Source organism: Ustilaginoidea virens, chromosome 3 (assembly GCF_000687475.1).
Source record: "Ustilaginoidea virens chromosome 3, complete sequence".
In the NCBI taxonomy this organism is placed as follows: domain Eukaryota; kingdom Fungi; phylum Ascomycota; class Sordariomycetes; order Hypocreales; family Clavicipitaceae; genus Ustilaginoidea; species Ustilaginoidea virens.
In genome coordinates, this window is record NC_057318.1 from 862,400 (window position 1) to 881,951 (window position 19,552).

Genomic DNA, 19,552 nt, shown 5'->3' on the forward strand with positions numbered 1-19,552 from the left:
CGGTATAGCTGCCTACGAGGGTTGATGTCGCACCAAAAGTGTGACGCCACACAATGTGTGGCTTTATTGGGCATTATATGTACTGCGATAAAGTTGTCGAGCCAGGCACCACCAAGCCATCGATACGTGATAAGTGATGTCGCTGCATCGGTGGAGATGCCTCCATGTCGTCTTGTGCAGCAGCATGGCGGCTAAAGCAGAGCAGAGCAGAGCAGAGCAGAGCAGAGCAGAGCAGAGCAGAGCAGAGCAGAGCAGAGCAGAGCAGAGCAGAGCAGAGCAGAGCAGAGCAGAGCAGAGCAGAGCAGAGCAGAGCAGAGCAGAGCAGAGCAGAGCAGCGGAGCGGAGCTCGAGCCCAACATAGCTTGCTGGCGATGGCGGCCCGCCGCAGACGCCCGGGTCGGCGGCCCTGACAAACCAAACCAGGATACATACATGTATGAGGCTGATCAACTTGCAAAGGTCTGGTCTGTTCTAAAGGGAAAGAAACAGCCTGGGAACGGGGGCAGCTACGCGCGCCATCGCGCCTTCCTGCGACCATCACCGCCTTGGGCAGCAGGCACCACTGCCCTTTCTTGGCAAACGGGTTAGTTTGTCATTGCCAGGGATCGTCGGCCAACCAAAACATGGGGTTGATCTGAATGAATGGCCTTGACCCTCGTGTGATTTCCCGATTCCGATTCCTGATTCTGACTCTGGAAGTCCTGGCCAACTGCATCGGCATACAAAACAGATCGCCCGCCCACTAGTCCGCTGGCCGCCCCGTCCGTCGTCTTCAACTTATTCGCACAATGGCAACAGACGGAGCGTTGCGGCAGGCAGGCGGAGGGGCCAGCGCTGCACCACGAGCAGCAACCACCCTCGGCGACGCTCAGATAGCGCATCTCAGGCAAACCTTCGAGTCAAGCGCCGGCCAGGACGGCAGGTGGTCCGCGGAGCAAGCCCGCAGGTTTCTTCATCAAGGCCAGCACAGCCACCACGGCACCCCTGCGGCGGCGAACCTGCTGGGCGGCGCGGATGTCGAGCTCGGCGCGTTTCTGCAGTACATGGCATCCGAGGACAGCGACATAACCTTGCCCTGCAAGGACGCCGACTTGTCGTGGCCGCTGTCCAGCTACTACATCAGCTCGAGCCACAACACGTACCTGTCGGGACACCAGCTGTACGGCGACAGCACCACTGACGCATACACCAACGTGCTGCTGCGGGGATGCCGATGTGTCGAGATTGATGTCTGGGATGGCGACGAGTCAGACCTGTCGGCGAGCTCTGCGTCAAGTTCAGATGCCGAGGAGCCGCGCGCAGAGGAACCGCTGACCAAGCCCAAGAGAAACAGCACATTCGACAGGCTGAGGCAAAAGATGCCGGGTAGCCTTTCTGCCAGACTGCAAAAGGCGAGCTTGGGAACATCACCAGAGGGCAAACACACTGGCAGCCATGACCCCGAAAGGGACGCAGGCGCAGTAGGTGACGACGACCACGACGACCACGACGACCACGACGACCACGACAACCACGTGCCAGCGGTGGCCGTGGTTGAGCCTCGCGTGTTCCACGGATACACATTGACAAGAGAAGTGTCCTTTCGACAAGTGTGCAACGCTATCCGGGAGAGCGCGTTTGTTGCCACGGACTTGCCTCTCATTGTGAGTCTGGAGGTGCACTGTGGCACGGAGCAGCAAATGATGATGGTTACCATTATGCAAGAAGCGTGGAAGGGCATGCTGGTGACCGAAGACGCGATGACGGAGGGAGCACTCCCGAGCCCTGCAGACCTGAAGAGGAAGATCCTCATCAAGGTCAAGTACGCACCGGCAGATGCACCGGCAGATGCTCCAGCGCGCGAGGACAACAACGGTCGACAGGACCAAGCCTCGCCTGCAGAAGCGACGTCTCCCGCGCCGCCCAAGAAACCATGCAAGGTCGTCCAGGAGCTCAGCAGACTCGGCATCTACACTCGAGCCGTTTCGTTCAAAGCCTGGACGCAGCCCGAAGCGAGCATGCCAACGCACATCTTCTCCCTCGCGGAGAAGAAGTTCATGGAGCATCGCGAGAAGCACGGCAAGGCCTTGTTTGACCACAACCGGGCCTACCTTTTGCGGGCGTACCCCTCGGGCCTGCGCATACGATCCTCCAACATGCTGCCAACCATTTTCTGGGCATCGGGCGTCCAGGTTGTTGCGCTGAACTGGCAGCAGACGGACGAAGGCATGATGCTGAACGAGGGCATGTTTGCCGGAACGGGAGGTTACGTTCTGAAGCCGCCAGGTTGTTCCAGACCCCCCCCCCCCCCTTCCCCTCCTTCCCTTCACGATTCGCTCTCGTAGCAGAAACAAGAGGCCTCCACTAACAGCGGGCTATTGCCATGCATGCAGGCTACCGGCCAAACTTGCCTGGCAAACCCACGCCCAACCCACCAAGCCGCAAGACGCTGAACCTCTCCATCACCTTCCTGGCGGCCCACAAGATCCCACTGCCACCCGGCGACAAGTCGGACAGCAAGTTCCACCCGTACGTCAAGACGGAGCTGCACGTGGACGCATGCGACCCCTCCTGCAACCAAGGCGGCCCGTTGCCGGGCCAGGAGCGCGACACGGACATCAGACACAAGGCCCGGACAAAGACGCACAAGGGCACGGACCACGTCGACCTCGGCCAGCAGGTGATTACCTTTGACGACATTGACGGCGTCGTCGAGGAGCTGACCTTTGTGCGTTTCACGGTGCGGGACGACGAGTTTGGAAGAGACGATTTGGCGGCGTGGGCGTGTGCGAGGCTTGATCGGTTGGCCCGGGGCTTGCGGCTGATCCACCTGCTGGATGCGAAGGGGCGGCTGACGGACGGCACCATCCTGGTGCGAGTCGACAAGGAGATGGTCGGGTGAGGCCGGGGGCTTATTCAATTACGTACGGAGCACTCTGTACGGACTTTTGCTTTGCTGCTGCGCCAGAAGAGACGCCACACCCGGGGCAGTAGAAGTGAATGTACCTCGTGTCGTGTCGTGTCGTGTCGTGTCGTTGTGGTGCCCGCTTTCCGTCTGCAGAAGAATAGCACACAGTCGTACAGAGTAGAAGCATTGCCGTTGCGCGAGGCAATCACCACGACTTGGCTTTGTGAGTTTCGCCCAACGAAGCTGGGACAAGTCGCTCCGTCGGGTTGTCCCTGGAAGACGCTGGGGACCAGACAGGTTTCAGCGCTGCCAGAGGGGCGGCAGGACAGCAAGTCGCGAGCATCAGCGCAAGGTCAGCACGCTTCGACGTATTGTGTTTTACAGGCTGCTTCTTCACGGTTCACTGGGAGGGCAAATCTGGGCTTCAGGTGCGGTTCATCACGGTCATGGGAGGGTAAATCTGGGCTTCAAGTGCGGTTCATCACGGTCATTGGCACGCAAATCTGGTTCTTTCAGCGCAATCTCATCTGCCAATTAGGAGCCCGCATCCCAGCCCATGAACAAACGACCCTGCCACCAAAAAAAATCAAAAACGAAAAAGACAACAACACTCTGGTGGCGCGTAGACTCACTCGCTGGCCAAGTACAGATTCCCCGGCCATCCACACCAGCCGCGGCACTGTCCCCTCGGACGGCTTAGTAGTCGTCGTCGCGGGCCTGCTTGTCACGCCCCTTTTGCTGGAGCGTGCTGCTGCTGAGCATGTTGCCAGCCGTCTCGAGGACTTTGCCAAAGGTGCTGCCGCCGCTGGAGCCGTAGGAGCTGTTGTTGTTGTTGTTGTTGTTGTTGTTGCTGCTGCTGCCTGATGAGCCGTAGGAGTCGTTGCCGCTGGCCCCGTAGGAGGATTTGGTGTTGCCAGATGTGCTGTAGTTGTTGTCGTTGTCAGAAGAGCCGTACGAGGACTTGTTGTTGTTGCCGCTATTGGAAGATTTGTTACCGCTGGATCCGTAGGAGGAATTGTTATCTCCAGAAGAGCCATAGTTGTCATTGTTAGAAGAGCCGTAAGAGTCGTTGCCGCTAGATCCGTAAGAGGACTTGTTGTTGCCAGACGAGCCATAGCTACTGTCATTGTTGGAAGAGTTGTTACCACTGGATCCGTACGAGGACTTGTTGTTTCCAGAAGAGCCATAGTTGTCATTGTTAGAAGACCCGTAAGAGTCGTTGCCGCTGGATCCGTACGAGGACTTGTTGTTTCCAGAAGAGCCATAGCTATTGTCATTGTCAGAAGAGCCGTAAGTGTCGTTACCACCAGACCCGTATGAGGACTTGTTGTTGCCGGAGGAGCCATAGTTGCTGTTGTTGTTGGAGCCATAGGAGTCGTTACCACCAGACCCGTATGAGGACTTGTTGTTGCCGGAGGAGCCATAGTTGCTGTTGTTGTTGGAGCCATAGGAGTCGTTACCACCAGACCCGTATGAGGACTTGTTGTTGCCAGACGAGCCATAAGAGCTGTCATTATCCCGGCCAGAAGAGCCGTAGGAGTTATTGCCTCCGCTACGGTTTGACGTGCCCTGCATGACGACGTTAGCTGTGGCCAATGGGCCTAGACTTGGGAGTAAACTCACGAAGCTGTCGTTATTGCCGCCGTAGCTGGACTACGCAGACATCGTGTTAGCATGAGGGAGACTAAACTGCGGGGTAGGACGCTCTGCAACGGTTGGTGACACTAACGCTGTCGTTGTCGTTGTAAGACATTGTGTCCTGAGTCAAGGTGTGTATGAAAAGGGGTACAGATGGCCTCGAGAGACGGACTGGATGATGAACTCTGGGTAAAGGACTGCTGTCTTTGCTTTCTTTCGTTTCCAAATCAACCTCCAAGAGGTGAAACGGCCGGGTAGGGTTTTAAATATTTCTATTTCCTGGGTCGAGAGGGACGCTACAGCTGGATGGGGCACTTGCTCTTCACGTCATTTCCTGCATCTTCCCCGATGACGAAACGAGCTGGTCCAGGCCAATCTAGAGCTGTTTGGTTCGACGAATACGCTGCTCTGCTGGTCGCCTGGTTCAGCTGAATGCTGTCTGAGCGAGCCGGCAGCCAGAACCCGTCATGACGGAACTTGTCCCACCGCAAAGCAGGGCCTGCGGCTGCGGGGCTTGTACCCCACAGGTAGCGCTTCAAGCCGGTGACTACTGTATATGCGCTCGACATCCATCAAGCTGTACGGAGTATCGGTAGATGCAAATCAAGTCAGCAATCACCAGAACTTGGGACAAAGTGGGTGGATCGGGCTTCGTTGGATCAAAGACGAGCATGACGAATGCGCCGGGCTCACCCATTGGTTTCCGGAGAGGGAAGCGAGAGGATGCTCGCGAGACACCCCAGTGGCGGGGTCATCTCCTCGGTGCGGTTGACAGACAAGACTCCCGCATCTTGGACCCCAAAGGCTGTCGGTCGACAATCGATGCTTGACCCACCTGCCAGCGCCCTTGAGTTAAGTCGAAGGCTTGGGGAGGTGCGCGGAAAAAATGCGCAATGATGCAGCAAGGTGGGCTCGCATCATGCTTCGCAGTACCAGTACAGTACCGCGTGGTTTCCGTGGCGGCAATAGCCTCGTAGGGACGACAGGTCCAGGGATGCCTGCGAAGCTCGCCGTCAAACTCGCTCAGAATCCCGCGCGCGAACTAGCTGCATCAGGTTAGAAAATTCATGCCAGCGGAATTTCCAGCCAAGCTAGCAACGGTGATGGTGTAGCAGCTGTAGCTACCCTTGCTCTCGGGGGGGCTAAGCCGCTCGCTCAAGGTGATGGACGTACATGATGTGATGATCCTGGATTTGACCTCATGGATCCACAAATAATGATGTAGGGATTATGACACTAGCATCTTTGGCTTCTTTAACCTGATTCATCCGGCCCGGCGTAACGGAGGCATCCTCGTACTGTGCTCATGCTCGTGCTGTGCTCATGCTCGTGCTCGTGCTCGTGATTCGGAAGGGAGGCCAAAAGAGGGGAAGTTCCAGACGCGTAAAGCGGCACGCTGCAGCTTGTTTATCATAGGCTGGTAGCAGGGCAGCACTCCAGGCGCAGCGTCTAGTCGTTTATACTTTGTACTGACCGAGGGATTTTACCTCGTGCAAATTGGAAGCGATGTGCTGAGGGTGGAAAGCAAGAGTACCATAGTATCGCCAAGTCGTCAAGGTGTACAATAAGTCAATGACAAGAAGAAGAAGCCGCTCGACAGCCTAATGGCGCTAGAAAGGAGTACGCCAATGAGCAGCGTGGACAAGGAGGCGATGACATTATTGTAAAGAGAATAGACTTTATATTCTAAGAGACGGAAACTTGGTCGACCGGTCAGGTCAATTGGCCTGGCAGTTGCTGGCAGTTGCTGGCAGCTGCGGGCACTTGGTTGTCGCCAGTCGTGGACAGGTGTTGCACAGAAAAAGCAAACCAGACGGCCTACAAGCATTCCCTAATCCCTGAATTCAAAAATTTGCCGATGCAATGAAGCTGCAGTAGAAGCCGGTGCTAAAAAAAAAAAAGAACGCGCACTTTGGGCCCAAGATATAAAGTTCGAACCCGGATTTGAACCGGGGACTTCGGGATTTGCAATCCCACACGCTAACCACTGCGTCACTCGAACTTGGATTCCGTCGGCTTTTAATGTACACTATACCCTTAGCGATTCGCTGGCCACGGAAACCTAGCTTAGTCGGGGAACCCTGCATCATCGACAACGGCATTACTAGCAACCTTGACTTGGCGCACACCTCGAGATATCCATCAAGGGAATCACTGACCAAGAAGACAGCACAAGATAGGAGCTCAGCAAATGTATGGCGTAGGGTTGATAGCCTAGGAGACGTGCTCTGAAACAACCTTGAAGTGGAAAGCCAAGGCAAGAATAGGGCATTCTGCAGATGACTCTGAACGGTCGCATCCAAATTCTAAACGCGCACAAGTTGTTGAGACGGGGCAGAAAAACGAATGAGCCTCTGGCAACCGTGACTCGAACAGTTGAGCGGCTGTATATAAGCAGGATTTGCTATCTGTCTTTCAAGTTCGAGTGACGCAGCGGTTAGCGTGTGGGATTGCAAATCCCGAAGTCCTTGGTTCAATTCCGAGCTCGAACTAGCGTAACTTTTTTCCGTCAGGTTCGATGCATTTTTCCCACTTGGCTGACAATTTCTTTTTTTGCCCTCTCGTTCAAAGTACAGATATCATATAGGTCGTGTCTTTCAGTCAATTTGGCACACCTTCTTTGTACCTGCATTACCTGTTGCACTCCACCACCCTACCTTTGCATGACAACCCCAGAAGTATCTTTAACATTGCGCCTTGGGTTTACTCGAGACGTCACAGAAGCACGGCGTTCTACATCAGATCCACCACTAAGCAAGTTGGACGTCTAGCTTGGGTCTGGTAGGTAGGCATTTGAATTGCCAGCAAATTTACAGCCGGCTGGTCGGAGCACCACCACCTAGGGCGCCGCTCATCACCGGCGGCCCTGGCGCATCCCCCCCACGCAAGACCAAGTCCCGACCCCCCTTTGTCCCCCACCACGCCACACCGATCATCGATCGTTCCACGTCCATCTCCCCGTTGGCAAGCATGTCCCAGAACCTCTTCTTCACAGCGGCCTTGATTTGCGGATCCTCCAGCTCCTGCATCGCCCTGGCCGTAATGTCCAGCCACTCCTCCACCAGGGCGAGGGGGACGCACGGCAACGAGTCAACCAGGGTCATGAGCAGGGCGCCCTGCTCCGACAGCGGTTCCTGCCGCGCCTCCTCGCCGGCTCGGGATGCCGCGTCTGGGCCGGCCGACGACGGTGGCAGCAGGTGCGTGCTGGCCGCGCCGATGCTGGCGCGCAGCATCTCCAGCAGCGTCTCGGACAGGTGGGGTTCCGCAGCGGCAATGGGGAAGGGCGGCGACACGACCTGCATGACGGTCTTGAAGGCGAGGCGGAACTGGCGCGGCGATAAGTGCCGGGGAAACGACTCGAACAGCTTGACGATGTAGAACGGGGCGATTCTGGCGGTCAGCGCGCCGTGCTGGGGGCACGCGAGGACCGACAGGATGGCGCTGTGGGCCGCCTCGAAGGTCTCGGCCACGGACGGCGTCATGGGTCCTTCCTGCTGGGACAGGTACGCGAGGGCGGGCTTGACGACGAGCGACTCGCAGGCGTCGGTGGACAGGCAGAGCGGGAGATGCTCCGCGACGTTGAGGTAGTACAGGTCCAGGGTCCGGTCGAGGTGCGTCGCCGTCGCCGTCGCCGCCGCCGCCGCCGAGGAGGAGGAGGAGGAGGAGGAGTCGGGCGGCGGCTGAATGTCGCGCAGGAACGCCTCGGCGGCGGGGCCGTCGCGGCCCAGGACATCCAGCGACGCCATGTAGGCGAACGTGTAGGCCTGGAAGGCGCTGTTGCCGTCGCGGCTCGACATGAAGAACATGTTGCGCAGGATCAGCAGCGACCTGGCGGCGACGACGCCGGGGCCCACGGCGCGCGCGACGAGCATGCGCGCGTCCAGCAGGCCGCGCGCCACGATGGCCTGCAGGACCGCCGTGACGGCAAACACGAGCTTCCGCAGCACCCGCCACAGCAGCGGCCAGGCGGTGCGCAGCGTCTCCGGGCTCAGGCGGGCGCCCTCGCACGCGGGGTCGACGCCGCTGAAGCGGCCGCGGCGCCACGAGTCGAGCGCCCGGCCGGTAAAGACCAGCAGGGCCTCCTGGGCCTGCAGCACCGCCGGGGCGTCATGCGCGTGCCGCGCCGCAAAGGCCGCCAGCTTGGCCACGGGGCCCATGTTGGCCATCAGCGGCTGCTTCTCCATCTCCCGCAGCAGCTGGCAGGAGGGGGAGTGCGGCGGCCACGACAGCAGCAGCACGTCGTCGCCCGGCGCGACGTCCCGGTCGACGGCGCGGAGGAACCGGGCGTCGCAGAAGCCCTCCTCGCCGGTGATGGCCCACACGGCCGCGGGGAGCAGCGCGTCGCAGTCCACCTGCGCTGCGTGGTGCTCCGAGAGCAGCGGCAGGGCGAGGCTGAGCGCGGCGACAACCGCCGCCGCCGCCGCCGCCGCCGCCTCCGTCGCGGGGCCGTTGTCGACGTCGACGTCGACGTCCCCCCGGAGCGCGAGGTTGGCGGCCGTCACCACGGCTCGCTCGAGCGTGCCGCGCAGCGACCGCGGCAGGGCGCGTCGGCCGCCGCCCTCCATGCCCAGAAGCACGCCGGTCAGGACGAGCAGGTGCTGCCAGCGGCGCGACCGGCCGTCCGCCCCCTTGACCACGGCCCTCGTCCATTTCTCGCAGCTCAGGCCGCCGCCCGGGGGGTGGCGGCCGTCGGCCTCGCGGTCGCGCACGCGGGCGGCGGCGGCGTTGTAGATGCTAATGACTCGCATGGCGGTTCGCGCTCCGTCCCGGCGGTGCCAGATGGCCGGGGCGGTCAGCAGCTGCGAGGTGAGGACGCCGAGGTTGAGCGGGTTGGACAGCTGCGTCAGCAGGTGCACCGTGGTGCCGATGATTTGGTCCGTCTTTTCGGCATCGTGGACGTCCTGGTAGTGCTGCAGGACGATGTTGAGCAGTCCTTCGGCTGGCATGGTGATGGCATCGGCCTCGAGGAGCCAAGTGCAGATGTTTCCATGTTTCGTTCAGGCCAAGGGCCGCCCAGCAAGGGCCTTTTGTGCCGAGGCCTGCTCTGACCTGGGCGGTTGGCCAATGGGGATGCCGCAGCCACGATTTCCTGCACCTGCAAGTGGGGGCGGTGAGCAGCTACCGTATGTAACCTCCACAGAACTTTCTGCCAAGCTCCAACTCGTAAGCATCATCACCATCATCAATCAAACATCCGGCCCAGTCGCCCTTCCAACGCGCCCAGCAGCCAGCCAGCATCCCAACTAGCCATGACGAATCTCCCACTCGACTGCTCGCACCCCGGTCGGCACTGACGGCGCGCCCCGTAACCTCCCTTTCCCTCCGCCATGTCGTACCCCGGCGACCCCCCGGCCGACTACGAGACGCCGTCCTTCCCGTCGCTCAACGTCCGCACCCTGCAGGACTTCACGCCCCAGCGGACCTACACGCTCTACTACATCTCGGACGTGTGGAAGTTCACCGTCATGTGGACCCTCCTCACCTACACGTTCTTCCACCTCGGCGCCGTGCTCGTGGCCCTGTTCAGCCACGGGTTGAACAAGGCGTCGTGGCGGTTCCTGTGGGCCGTGCCCATCACCTACCTCCTCACCGCGGGCATCGAGGCCGTCCTGGCCGGCAGCATCGTCGGGCTCGTGTACGTATCTGTCCGGCCGGGGAGCTTGAAAAGTGGCGATGCTGACGCGCAGGGGGAGGGGGGGGGGGGGGGGGGGCAGGCTCGGAGCGGTGTACAAAGCCGGGTACTACGAGATGAACACGTGGATCCCCTGCACGTGGGGGTTCATCAACGTCCTGGTTCTGATCATCTCGTCCTTTTCCGTGAACGGGGGTCTCTGAGGCGTCAAGGGCGCGCGGGTTGGCCGGGGCAAGGTGCAGTCTGGCGGATTTGCGTGCTGGGGAGAGAACGCGGTTCGAGAGGCACGGGGGCGTTGGCATGCGAGGCGGGCCAACTCGGGCGGATATACCATGTGGCTGGCTGGACGATATGGGCCACGGGCTTCGCATCCAACACCTAGCGCAAGCAAAATACCCAAAATGCCTTGGGGGCAGAAAGTTTACAATGTACTCAATGCTCATGCCGGCCGTGCAGTCCTGTGCAGCGCAGCCTTTACATCCTCGTCTGCAAGCCCCGCCACAGTCGCCAAGCCACGCGCCAGCCACGGGCTCATGCACCACCAACCGTTGCGCCTCGTCGATAAAACCTTTCCCTCGCGATGCGCCTCGCTACCTATTGTCCTGCAAGTAAACAATCGCAATCCAATCTCATACGGAGCGCACGCTTGCCAGCCGCTGTCCCTCAGGATCGCCCAGGGAATCCTCGCTCCGCCGTTCTTTATAGCCGGACCGCATCCCCCCTTCCACGCTCTCGTTTCCACACACTCCTCTCTCGTCACAACCAGCCCGCGCTTCATCATGACCACCACCTAACCTAAACTTGTCACAATCCCTCCTTCCCCCCAAAACTGCCGCCAAAATAGACTAATAAAGAGAACAAAAAAACCCCCCAGCACCCATGTCCTCCGCCAACACCCCCGGGCAACACCCTCCTACGTGGTCGCTCGACTTCGGACCCCGACACACCCGCCCGCCAGCCCCCCAACAGCCGACCCGTCATCTCGCCCATGTCTACCCTCACCAACCCATGTCCCTCTCCGGCATCTCTCTTCGAGCCTTCCTCCTCGGAGCCGCCTTCTCGCTGGGCCTCCTGTCCGCCGTGCTTGTCCTCGCGCTCACGTCCTCGCCCCTCTGGCGCATCCCCTTCTTCCTCGCCTGCCTGTCCCTCTTCCACTTCCTCGAGTTCTGGAGCACCGCGCGCCGCAACACCCCCGAGGCCACTGTCAACGCCTTCCTCCTCACTGCCAACTGGCCCGCGTACCCGGTCGCCCACGCCGCCGCCGTCCTGGAGTGCCTGGCCACCTGCCTGCTGTTCCCCGGCCGGCGCTGGGCGGCCCCCCCGGTGGACAAGGCCCTCCTCGCGGCCGGGCTGGGCATGGTCGTGGCGGGGCAGGCCGTGCGCTCCGTGGCCATGCTGCATGCCGGGGCGAGCTTCAACCACACCGTGCAGACGAAAAAGGCGGACTCGCATAGGCTGGTCACGACGGGCGTCTACGGTGTGCTGCGGCATCCTGGCTACTTTGGCTTCTTCTACTGGGGCTTGGGGACCCAGCTGGTTCTGGGGAATGTGCTCTGCTTCGCGGGGTATAGTTATGTCCTGCACAAGTTTTTCAGCAGTCGAGTCGCGGTGGAGGAGAGGAAGCTGGTGGAGTTTTTCGGAGACGAGTATGTCGAGTACCGGCGGAGGGTTGGTACCATGATACCGTTTGTAGGATGACGTGGATGAGGTTACGCGGGGCATGATTTCATGGCGAAAGCTGTAGCTGTCACTAGAGGCAATGGGCAAGACGTCTTTTGAGTCGGGCGGTCAACGTTTCGTCTCTTCAAGATAGCTAGCCAGCTGCGTTGTGTAAAGGACTGACTGACTGAATGCCCCCGCTAAACAGAAAAGGAAAAAAAAGTGTCGTCACGGTCATTCACCCACTACCCGCTTCTTCTTTTACTTCTTTTTCCCGTTTTACTCTTTTGCTGTCCGAAACACTTCAAGTCTGCGACACAAGCCCCGACCGTCGACTGACACTGCCATACTTGGCTTGCCAGGCATAAAAGTACATCAATGCTGCGAAGGGCTGGCCAAATATGGTAAAGGAAACCCAGAAAATCACGTTGCCCATAACTCGGCCTGTATGTCCCCACCTCATCTTTTCCAATGGTGCTGTGATGGCAATAAGGGGAAGCTGCAAGAACATTCCCAAAAAGGCGACGCCTGTCATGGATTCTTCTTAGCTTACCAACGGCAGATTCAAGATGGGGAAAGAAATTAAAACAGAGGTGGAAAAAGAAAAAAAGAAAAAGAAGAAGAAGAAAGAAAACCTACCGATAATGTTGTGGGTGGGAACGCCCACAAGCACTTCGTGCAGCACGGCGGAAACGAAAAAGACGGTGCCGCTAGCAGCCCAGGGGCTCCATCCCCTACCGACCATGGGAACGTATACATGGCGCTTGAAATACGTGTAGACGGGCTTGTTCCACGTCCTCCAGTAGCCTCCCAAGCTTTCGCTGTTCCACCAGTCGTCGTAAAAGGAGCGGTCGCCGAAGCGGAGAACCTCGGCAAGGGCGTTCAGAAAGGACTGGAAAAGAGCAAAAAAGCCGGCCAGCCAGATGACGAGAGAAATGGTGGACAGCTTGAGGAGACGTTCCAGGATCATGACAAAGTCCAGCGACGCAATCTTGTCCAGAGAGTTCTGCAGCACCGGAGCGGCGTACTGGAAGCTCGCAAACCAGATGAAGGCGCTGAGGCAAAACACCTCGCCCAGTCTCTTAAACACAAACACCCATCGAATCTTGTCGGTGCGAGGATAGACGGGCTGGTACACCAGCGTGGGTGCCCACCAGAAATACATGAGGTTGCCAAAGGTGATGTTGCGTGGGTAGGGGCATTGCGAGTAGAGTTCAGGGACGAGATGGCCCTCGGCCGGGTGCATGTAGGCGTGGCGAAGGTCGCGGTTTGTAAAGGCGTACGATGCCGTCTTGAGCGACACAATGAGGGCGTGCATTTCCGTAAGAGTGCCGGCGAGGGGGTGGTGGACGTAGAAGTAGACCACAAAGGTCGTGAGGAAAAGGGAAAGTGTCATGTTTATGCCATGCGCCCAGGCGATGACCGTCCAGGTCGAATGAAACGGCTTCTGATCATGCTCGGGTTGCGCAGGGGCTCCGGCCTTGAGGCGCTTTCCAGATGCTCGGGCTTGCTTGGCAGCAGCTAGTTCGATTCCGTATGCGACCAGGAGATGGCAAGGTATCAAGAAGTAGAGAAGTACAGCAAGAAGAAGATCTTCCTTTTTGTATGAATGGCATCGAAGGCATATCAATACGCCGTACTAAGAGAGTTACTCATGTTAGAGGGATGGTTGGGGGGGAGGGGGGGGGGGGGTTGATGACACACCTTTTTCAAGTTTTCAATCATCAATCGGACATTGCCCACAACTAGGACCTCGTCAGAAAGAGAAAGCCAAGGAGGTCTGGTGGTGAGGTCAGGTGTGATGCGGGTGTCGCGCGGGTGCTGGCGGTGGAATGCTCCAGATAGCTTTTACCTAGAACAATAACCATGAGGTTTCGAAAGCCGATGAAGCTTGGCGCGGCGTCCGAGTCGTGGCTCAGGCAGGACGGCCGACTCTTGGAGTGCACCGCCGCGACGTGGCGATATTTGCGCTGCGGCGAGGCTTTGAGCTTTTCGACCGTGGTTCCGTTCTTGGGCTCAACCTCGATCAGGTCTGCGTCTGCGTCAGGCGGCGGATCTTTGCCATTGCGTCGCTTGCTGGCGTGGCCGTTCATGGTGTCGATGCTCGTGGCCGTGGCCGCCATGCTCATTATGGCCGAGTAGGCACTGCTTGGGTCTGGTCCGCTATCACTCGCAACAGGGCTGACAGAAGAAGCCTAGCTTGAGGTCAATTGGCGCAGTGTCGCGCCGCCAGATGCAGAATGAACCAGACAGGACCGCAGTGCCTTTTGGATTCGGGAATAAAAAAAAAAGATGGTGAAAAGTTCAAGGGGGCAAAAGAGGGAGTCCGCGGCGACGCTATTGACGAGGCAATGACGACGGCAATTGTGTGGCTGACAACATGCAACCTGCTCGAGCTTATCGAAGGGGGCTTCGTGCAACAGGTTACTGGTTACTGGAGTGCCTGGGCCCCAGTCACACCTGCACCTGCGCCACGCCACGCCACGCCACGCCATTTCGCAGACACCTGCCCGTGCCAGCGCCCACCAAAAGCGTGCAGCAGCAAGGTGGTTGCAGCAGCAAGATATGTGGTGCAGCAGGGGGCATGTGCGTAATCAGCGCGGTTTGCAACATACCAGCCAGACCAGACACTCGGCTTGCAGCAAAAACTGTTGAGTATTTTGCATGCCGGGCCGCCAACATAACCGTTCAACGCGGCACTGGGGCCATGGCAAGGCGCTTCTCGACACTTCGTGTTATTAGGTACCTACATAAGGCCTCGACAGTAGGCCTGGCGGTTTCTAGTGTCGAGAAGCGCCTCGCGATAGGGTGCCAGGGCTGCCGGGGCTGCCAGGGCTGCCAGCATCTTCTGAAAGCCTCGACGCCAAGAATCAGCAATCCCGTCCAGCTGCAACCTGATGCGTTCTAAAGTTCCGACTTGTATTGACTCTATCCCCCAACTGCTTCCAACCTCGGGAAGTGGCGACAGGCGGCATAACTTGGCTACGCGGAAGATAGCGGGGCCGTTAGGGGTCTTGGCGCTAGACAAGCATGTTTTTCTGCGGCCAAGGAGCCAGTCGTTGACAAAGGCGCGGCCTGAGGGCAAGGATTCACCCGTTTCAGCCATGTGAACGAAAAAATCGAAGCCGGATATGCTGGCCCAGGGGAAGTCATCATCATTCAGGATTCGCATGTCGGCTTCATCCTTCAAGGATCGTCATAACCTCAGCTGAAAGCATCGTCTTCACGTTCGCTCCGTCATAGAGGACGTTAGATTTTGCAGGCAAATAACCCCAACCCACCGTTTATATTGATGTCTCGGTGGCGTTCTGCGAGCAAAACGTCACATGATATTCTGTGCTTTGGCGAATCGTATCGTGAGATTTGAGACAGGGCATTCCTTTTTTTTCTTTCTTTCTTTCTTTCTTTCTTTCTTTCTTTTCTTTTTTTTTTCTCCCCCTCCTTCCACCCGTATTTTCCCCTTGCGCTACGCTACGCCTGGACGCGGCGCCCATTGGCCCCAAATTCCATGGCCCAGCTTCTTGAGCGCGGCAGGAGCCACGGCCCTTTGCGGATGACAGACTCCACTTGTCATTCATTAGCGTAGCGAGCGTGGCTGGTCAAGACGATGGGCTACCCGCCTTGACCACGACCCCTTCACTCATTGAAAGGAAGCATAGTGCAACCGCTGTTTCGTTTTCATCAACCATTGGCGTTATTGTTGTAGACCAAGCCCAATTGACTTGACGTCTCCTCTGCAGTCTCCTATTCGTGGCGTCATTCATCATGACATCCCCTCTACCTTCCGAAAACAAGGCAAAGATGGCTCGTGGTGGGCTGTACTTTGCCTTCACGCCAGAGCTACTCGCAGAACGCGCAAGGTGCAAAGCCGCCACGCGCGCATACAATGCCGCCGAAGGGCAAGCATCCCGACGTGAAACCGTGCGCCTCTGGAGAGAGTGAGTTTCGCGGCTTGTAGGCCGTCGTTTTCCCTCCACTTCCCGCCAATCGCTTACCACGACTCCACGGCTCGTCCAGGTTGGTAGGTGATGCAAGCCCGCTGCCAACGGAACTGCCCGACGCCGCTGCCGACGAGGCTCAGTTTGACCAAGAGCCAATCGTCGAAGCTCCCGTGCGTATGGACTATGGCACGCAGGTCAAGTTGGGCAAGGGCGTCTTCGTCAATGCCTATTCCACGTGGATTGACACCTGCACAATAACCGTCGGCGCTCGCACCTTGCTCGGGCCCCATGTCTCGCTATACAGTGGCACGCATCCGTTGGAACCGGAAACCCGCAACGGCACCAAAGGTCCCGAGATGGGCAAGGAGATCGTCATCGGCGAAGACTGCTGGATCGGGGGAAATGTCACGATCCTTCCTGGCGTGACAATAGGCCGAGGCTCTACAATTGGAGCAGCCAGTGTGGTCACAAAGGTATTGGCGCTTGCCTTTTCCAGTCAGACGCTGCATCGTAGAGAGGGCTGACCCGAGGTAAACCAGGATGTGCCCCCATTCCACGTAGCAGCAGGCAACCCGGCTCGCGTCCTACGCAAGATCGATTCCACCCTGGATGTTCAGCCAGCAAGAGCTGAGAGTGGGTCTTATCGATAAGGCGCAGGCCGACCTAGGACAACTTTGTGGGCGTTGAACCATCCGGCGTCCTCTGTATCTTTTTCCCCTTCACTTTCTTTTTTTGTTTTTATGCAAGGGAGAAAATTACATATCAAGCTGCTCAACTTCATAACAGACTAATTGCATCTACCACCTCGTGCTGTTGGTTTTTCTACCTGGAAGTGGGCAGTCCCTCTTTGGCGCCCCACAGTATCGCACCTTTCCGCCCTGTCACATGACCAGATGTGCCAACCGGTAGATTGCCGCTTAAACTGCGAATGCGACAGACAAGATCCTCGCGCTTGTCACGTCGCTCAGCTGCAGGGATATCTCGTTTCAAAGAGTCCAACTTGAGCGGCTGGTATCGATTCTCAACGGCGAAGCCTAGCTATGCAGCGTCCCTGCTCGCTTTTGTCTTGATTGCTTGTCCGTTTCCTTTCCGCAGGCTTTCGTCACCCACCACCACGTACATGCACGAGACTTGGTCTCGATAGCCACTTCAATGGCTTACGAGCCACGTGGTGACCACGGAGGAGGCGGCCAAGATGGTGCCTTTGTCAAAGTCCGAGGTCGAAGTGAGTAACTTTCATTCTGTTCCGACATATCGTCGACAGCGTCGTCTCCTTTCGGCGCCAAAGGTGGACGCTGAATGCTGGCTCATTGAGCTTCAGCATCCACGCAATGGCTTCGAGGACTGGTTGGATCTTTTGTCATGAGTTTGCTGCTGCCAGTCACCAGCTTGTAGCCGAATCCCATGCCTGGTGCCTGAGCTTTAAACGTCTGATGATGAAACTTCCGGCCCAGTCCTGCTGAGCCTTGTTGGATGAAACCTGCTCCACCTACAGATCCCCCAAAATCGTATCTGTTGGCCAGTTTCGTGGCATGGCTGTATACAATGCGGTCGTTTTCTTCTGCGCGAACATGTACTGACCCATAACCCAAGGACCTGTGACGGACTACAGCTCTACTGTCATACACTGGCTCCGGAATAGATTACCCAATTATAAAGGCTCATACGATGGCGAGAGGGAGCGTCCCAGCGCAAGCTACATCGTGGATGTAAGTCCATAGGGCTGGCCAGCCATTGGCGCAAACGTGGCCCAACAACTGACTTGTTCGAAGATGCTTCCACCGGCTGCGCGACCAACAAATGCGGCGGACACCATCCCTGCCAAACATCTTCACTCCTCGCTAAACAAGATCAAACATCCCATCAACGTCGTTCGATGGACGCCCGAAGGCCGCAGGCTGTTGACAGCGTCGACAAGCGGCGAATTCACGCTATGGAACGGAACGGGCTTCAATTTCGAAACCATCATGCAAGCTCACGACTCCTCCATTCGCGCGTTGGAGTACTCTCACAGCGACGACTGGCTCATCTCGGGCGATCACGACGGCCTGATCAAGTACTGGCAACCAAACTTCAACAACGTGCAAAGCATAAACGCGCACTCGGACCCGATTCGAGACCTGGCCTTTAGCCCCAACGACGCCAAGTTTGCGAGCGCGTCTGACGATTCGACCCTCAAAATCTTCGACTTTGCCCTGGGGCAGATGGAGTCCAAGCTCGAGGGGCACGGATGGGATGCCAAGAGCGTGGACTGGCACCCTACAAAGGGCCTGCTGGTTTCCGGATCAAAGGACCACCTGGTCAAGCTGTGGGATCCCAGGACGACGCGGTGCCTGACGACTCTCCACGGCCACAAGAGCACCATCACAAAAGTCATGTTTGAGAGGGTGCGGGGGGCCTGCCTGGCCACGTCGGCCCGGGACCAAACCGCCCGCGTGTTTGACCTGAGGATGATGCGCGACATCTGCCTGCTCAAGGGCCACGAAAAGGACATTTCCACCCTCACGTTCCACCCCGTCCACGCCAACCTGCTCACGACGGGAGGCATGGACGGCTCCCTCTTCCACTACCTCCTGGACTCGCCGAACCCGCCGGCCGGCCAGCCGCTCACCGTCAGCCCCTACGACAGCATCGACCCGGCCTCGACCCCTGCCCAGTCCGTCTGGCCCATGCACAGGATACCCTTTGCGCACGACTACGCCATCTGGTCCCTCGACTGGCATCCGCTGGGCCACATCCTGGCGTCCGGCTCCAACGACCGCATCACGCGCTTCTGGACGAGAGCGCGACCCGGCGACTCGGACATATCCCAGGACAGGTACCACATTGGCGAAGCAGCCGCCGAGGCGCAAGGCACGTGGGATCGACGCGGGAACCGCCGCCAGCGCCAGGAAGAGGAGCAGCAAGAAATGGAGGACGAGATGGACGCCCTCGTCGACCAAGACGCCCCGAAACCGCCTTCCATCCCCGCACGCCCCGGCATCCCCGGCCTGCCTCTCGGCGGCCGACCGGCCCCGCCAGGCCTCACCTCAGCCTTGCCGCCGCCGCCGCCACCCATCCCGGGCGTCGGGCTGCCGGGAGGGGCAAAGGGACCGCCCCCGCCTCCGTTCCCGTTCCCCGGTCTGAACGGGGCTCCCCCTCCGCCCTTGCCGGGCCTGGATCCCCATAACCCCCCGGATCCCGCAAAGCTCCTCGAGCTGATGAAGAAGGCCGGCGTGCCTCTCCCGCCCCCGGGGGCATTCCCGCCAGGCTTCATCCCCCCGCCGGGGAACGTGCCGCCCCCTCCGCCGGGAAATTTCCCGTTTCCCGTTCCGCCGCCGCCGCCGCCGCCGCACCAAGCGGACGAGGAAAAGACGGAGTCGAGACGCAGGGCCCCGCTGCCCAGCCAGGAGGACAGCCTGCGGCAGGAGCAGCGGCAGGGTAGATACACAAGGGCTAGGTAGAGCCTGCAACCTGATTCCACGTCAATGTACTACTATTCCCGGCTGTACCGCCGCCATGACCAGCCTCCTTTTTCTTCCGCAGGCCGACACGGAAGCCAGGAAAAGAAAACGGAACAAGCAAAAACGTCCGGGGGGGGGGAATGAACAAGGCCCCGATTTGGCTCGGCGGTTTCTGCGCCAAGGTGCATGTATATGCCGTCGTCGGCGTTTCTGGGCAAGAACAATCATCGTCGGGCCTTGGGGACTGGGAATCCTCGGCCAGGATTGATGGTACAGGTGGTCGATTCGTCAGGCAGGTATCTAATGTAAAAGCTACGGTAGTGTGCCAACGCAGCCCCGGCGTAGCCTTGCG

General features: G+C 58.7%; 9 protein-coding genes across 9 annotated transcripts; 5 read left to right on the top strand and 4 right to left on the bottom strand.

Annotated features, from left to right (window-relative positions):
* Window positions 1-788: 788 nt before the first annotated feature.
* On the top strand, window positions 789-2,881 carry UV8b_03508 (uncharacterized protein; the record flags this gene model as incomplete). The annotated part of the gene is made up of 2 exons (XM_043141006.1): window positions 789-2,265; window positions 2,373-2,881. The coding sequence occupies 2 exons, from the start codon at window positions 789-791 to the stop codon at window positions 2,879-2,881; spliced, it is 1,986 nt and encodes a 661-aa protein (XP_042996940.1).
* A 702-nt stretch (window positions 2,882-3,583) lies between these two features.
* UV8b_03509 (uncharacterized protein) lies at window positions 3,584-4,640 on the bottom strand (the record flags this gene model as incomplete). Its single annotated transcript, XM_043141007.1, has 3 exons — window positions 3,584-4,456; window positions 4,511-4,540; window positions 4,617-4,640. 3 exons carry the CDS (start codon window positions 4,638-4,640, stop codon window positions 3,584-3,586), a joined length of 927 nt encoding a protein of 308 aa, XP_042996941.1.
* Window positions 4,641-7,335: 2,695 nt separating this feature from the next.
* On the bottom strand, window positions 7,336-9,471 carry UV8b_03510 (uncharacterized protein; the record flags this gene model as incomplete). The annotated part of the gene is made up of 1 exon (XM_043141008.1): window positions 7,336-9,471. One exon carries the CDS (start codon window positions 9,469-9,471, stop codon window positions 7,336-7,338), a length of 2,136 nt encoding a protein of 711 aa, XP_042996942.1.
* A 381-nt stretch (window positions 9,472-9,852) lies between these two features.
* On the top strand, window positions 9,853-10,360 carry UV8b_03511 (uncharacterized protein; the record flags this gene model as incomplete). The annotated part of the gene is made up of 2 exons (XM_043141009.1): window positions 9,853-10,160; window positions 10,240-10,360. 2 exons carry the CDS (start codon window positions 9,853-9,855, stop codon window positions 10,358-10,360), a joined length of 429 nt encoding a protein of 142 aa, XP_042996943.1.
* Window positions 10,361-11,036: 676 nt separating this feature from the next.
* Window positions 11,037-11,855, top strand: UV8b_03512 (uncharacterized protein; the record flags this gene model as incomplete). The annotated part of the gene is made up of 1 exon (XM_043141010.1): window positions 11,037-11,855. One exon carries the CDS (start codon window positions 11,037-11,039, stop codon window positions 11,853-11,855), a length of 819 nt encoding a protein of 272 aa, XP_042996944.1.
* Window positions 11,856-12,120: 265 nt separating this feature from the next.
* UV8b_03513 (uncharacterized protein) lies at window positions 12,121-13,945 on the bottom strand (the record flags this gene model as incomplete). Its single annotated transcript, XM_043141011.1, has 4 exons — window positions 12,121-12,344; window positions 12,456-13,455; window positions 13,521-13,561; window positions 13,669-13,945. The coding sequence occupies 4 exons, from the start codon at window positions 13,943-13,945 to the stop codon at window positions 12,121-12,123; spliced, it is 1,542 nt and encodes a 513-aa protein (XP_042996945.1).
* A 617-nt stretch (window positions 13,946-14,562) lies between these two features.
* Window positions 14,563-14,988, bottom strand: UV8b_03514 (uncharacterized protein; the record flags this gene model as incomplete). The annotated part of the gene is made up of 1 exon (XM_043141012.1): window positions 14,563-14,988. The coding sequence occupies one exon, from the start codon at window positions 14,986-14,988 to the stop codon at window positions 14,563-14,565; it is 426 nt and encodes a 141-aa protein (XP_042996946.1).
* A 593-nt stretch (window positions 14,989-15,581) lies between these two features.
* UV8b_03515 (uncharacterized protein) lies at window positions 15,582-16,407 on the top strand (the record flags this gene model as incomplete). Its single annotated transcript, XM_043141013.1, has 3 exons — window positions 15,582-15,754; window positions 15,834-16,230; window positions 16,297-16,407. 3 exons carry the CDS (start codon window positions 15,582-15,584, stop codon window positions 16,405-16,407), a joined length of 681 nt encoding a protein of 226 aa, XP_042996947.1.
* A 502-nt stretch (window positions 16,408-16,909) lies between these two features.
* On the top strand, window positions 16,910-19,200 carry UV8b_03516 (uncharacterized protein; the record flags this gene model as incomplete). The annotated part of the gene is made up of 3 exons (XM_043141014.1): window positions 16,910-16,982; window positions 17,351-17,466; window positions 17,530-19,200. The coding sequence occupies 3 exons, from the start codon at window positions 16,910-16,912 to the stop codon at window positions 19,198-19,200; spliced, it is 1,860 nt and encodes a 619-aa protein (XP_042996948.1).
* Between the last annotated feature and the right edge of the window lie 352 nt (window positions 19,201-19,552).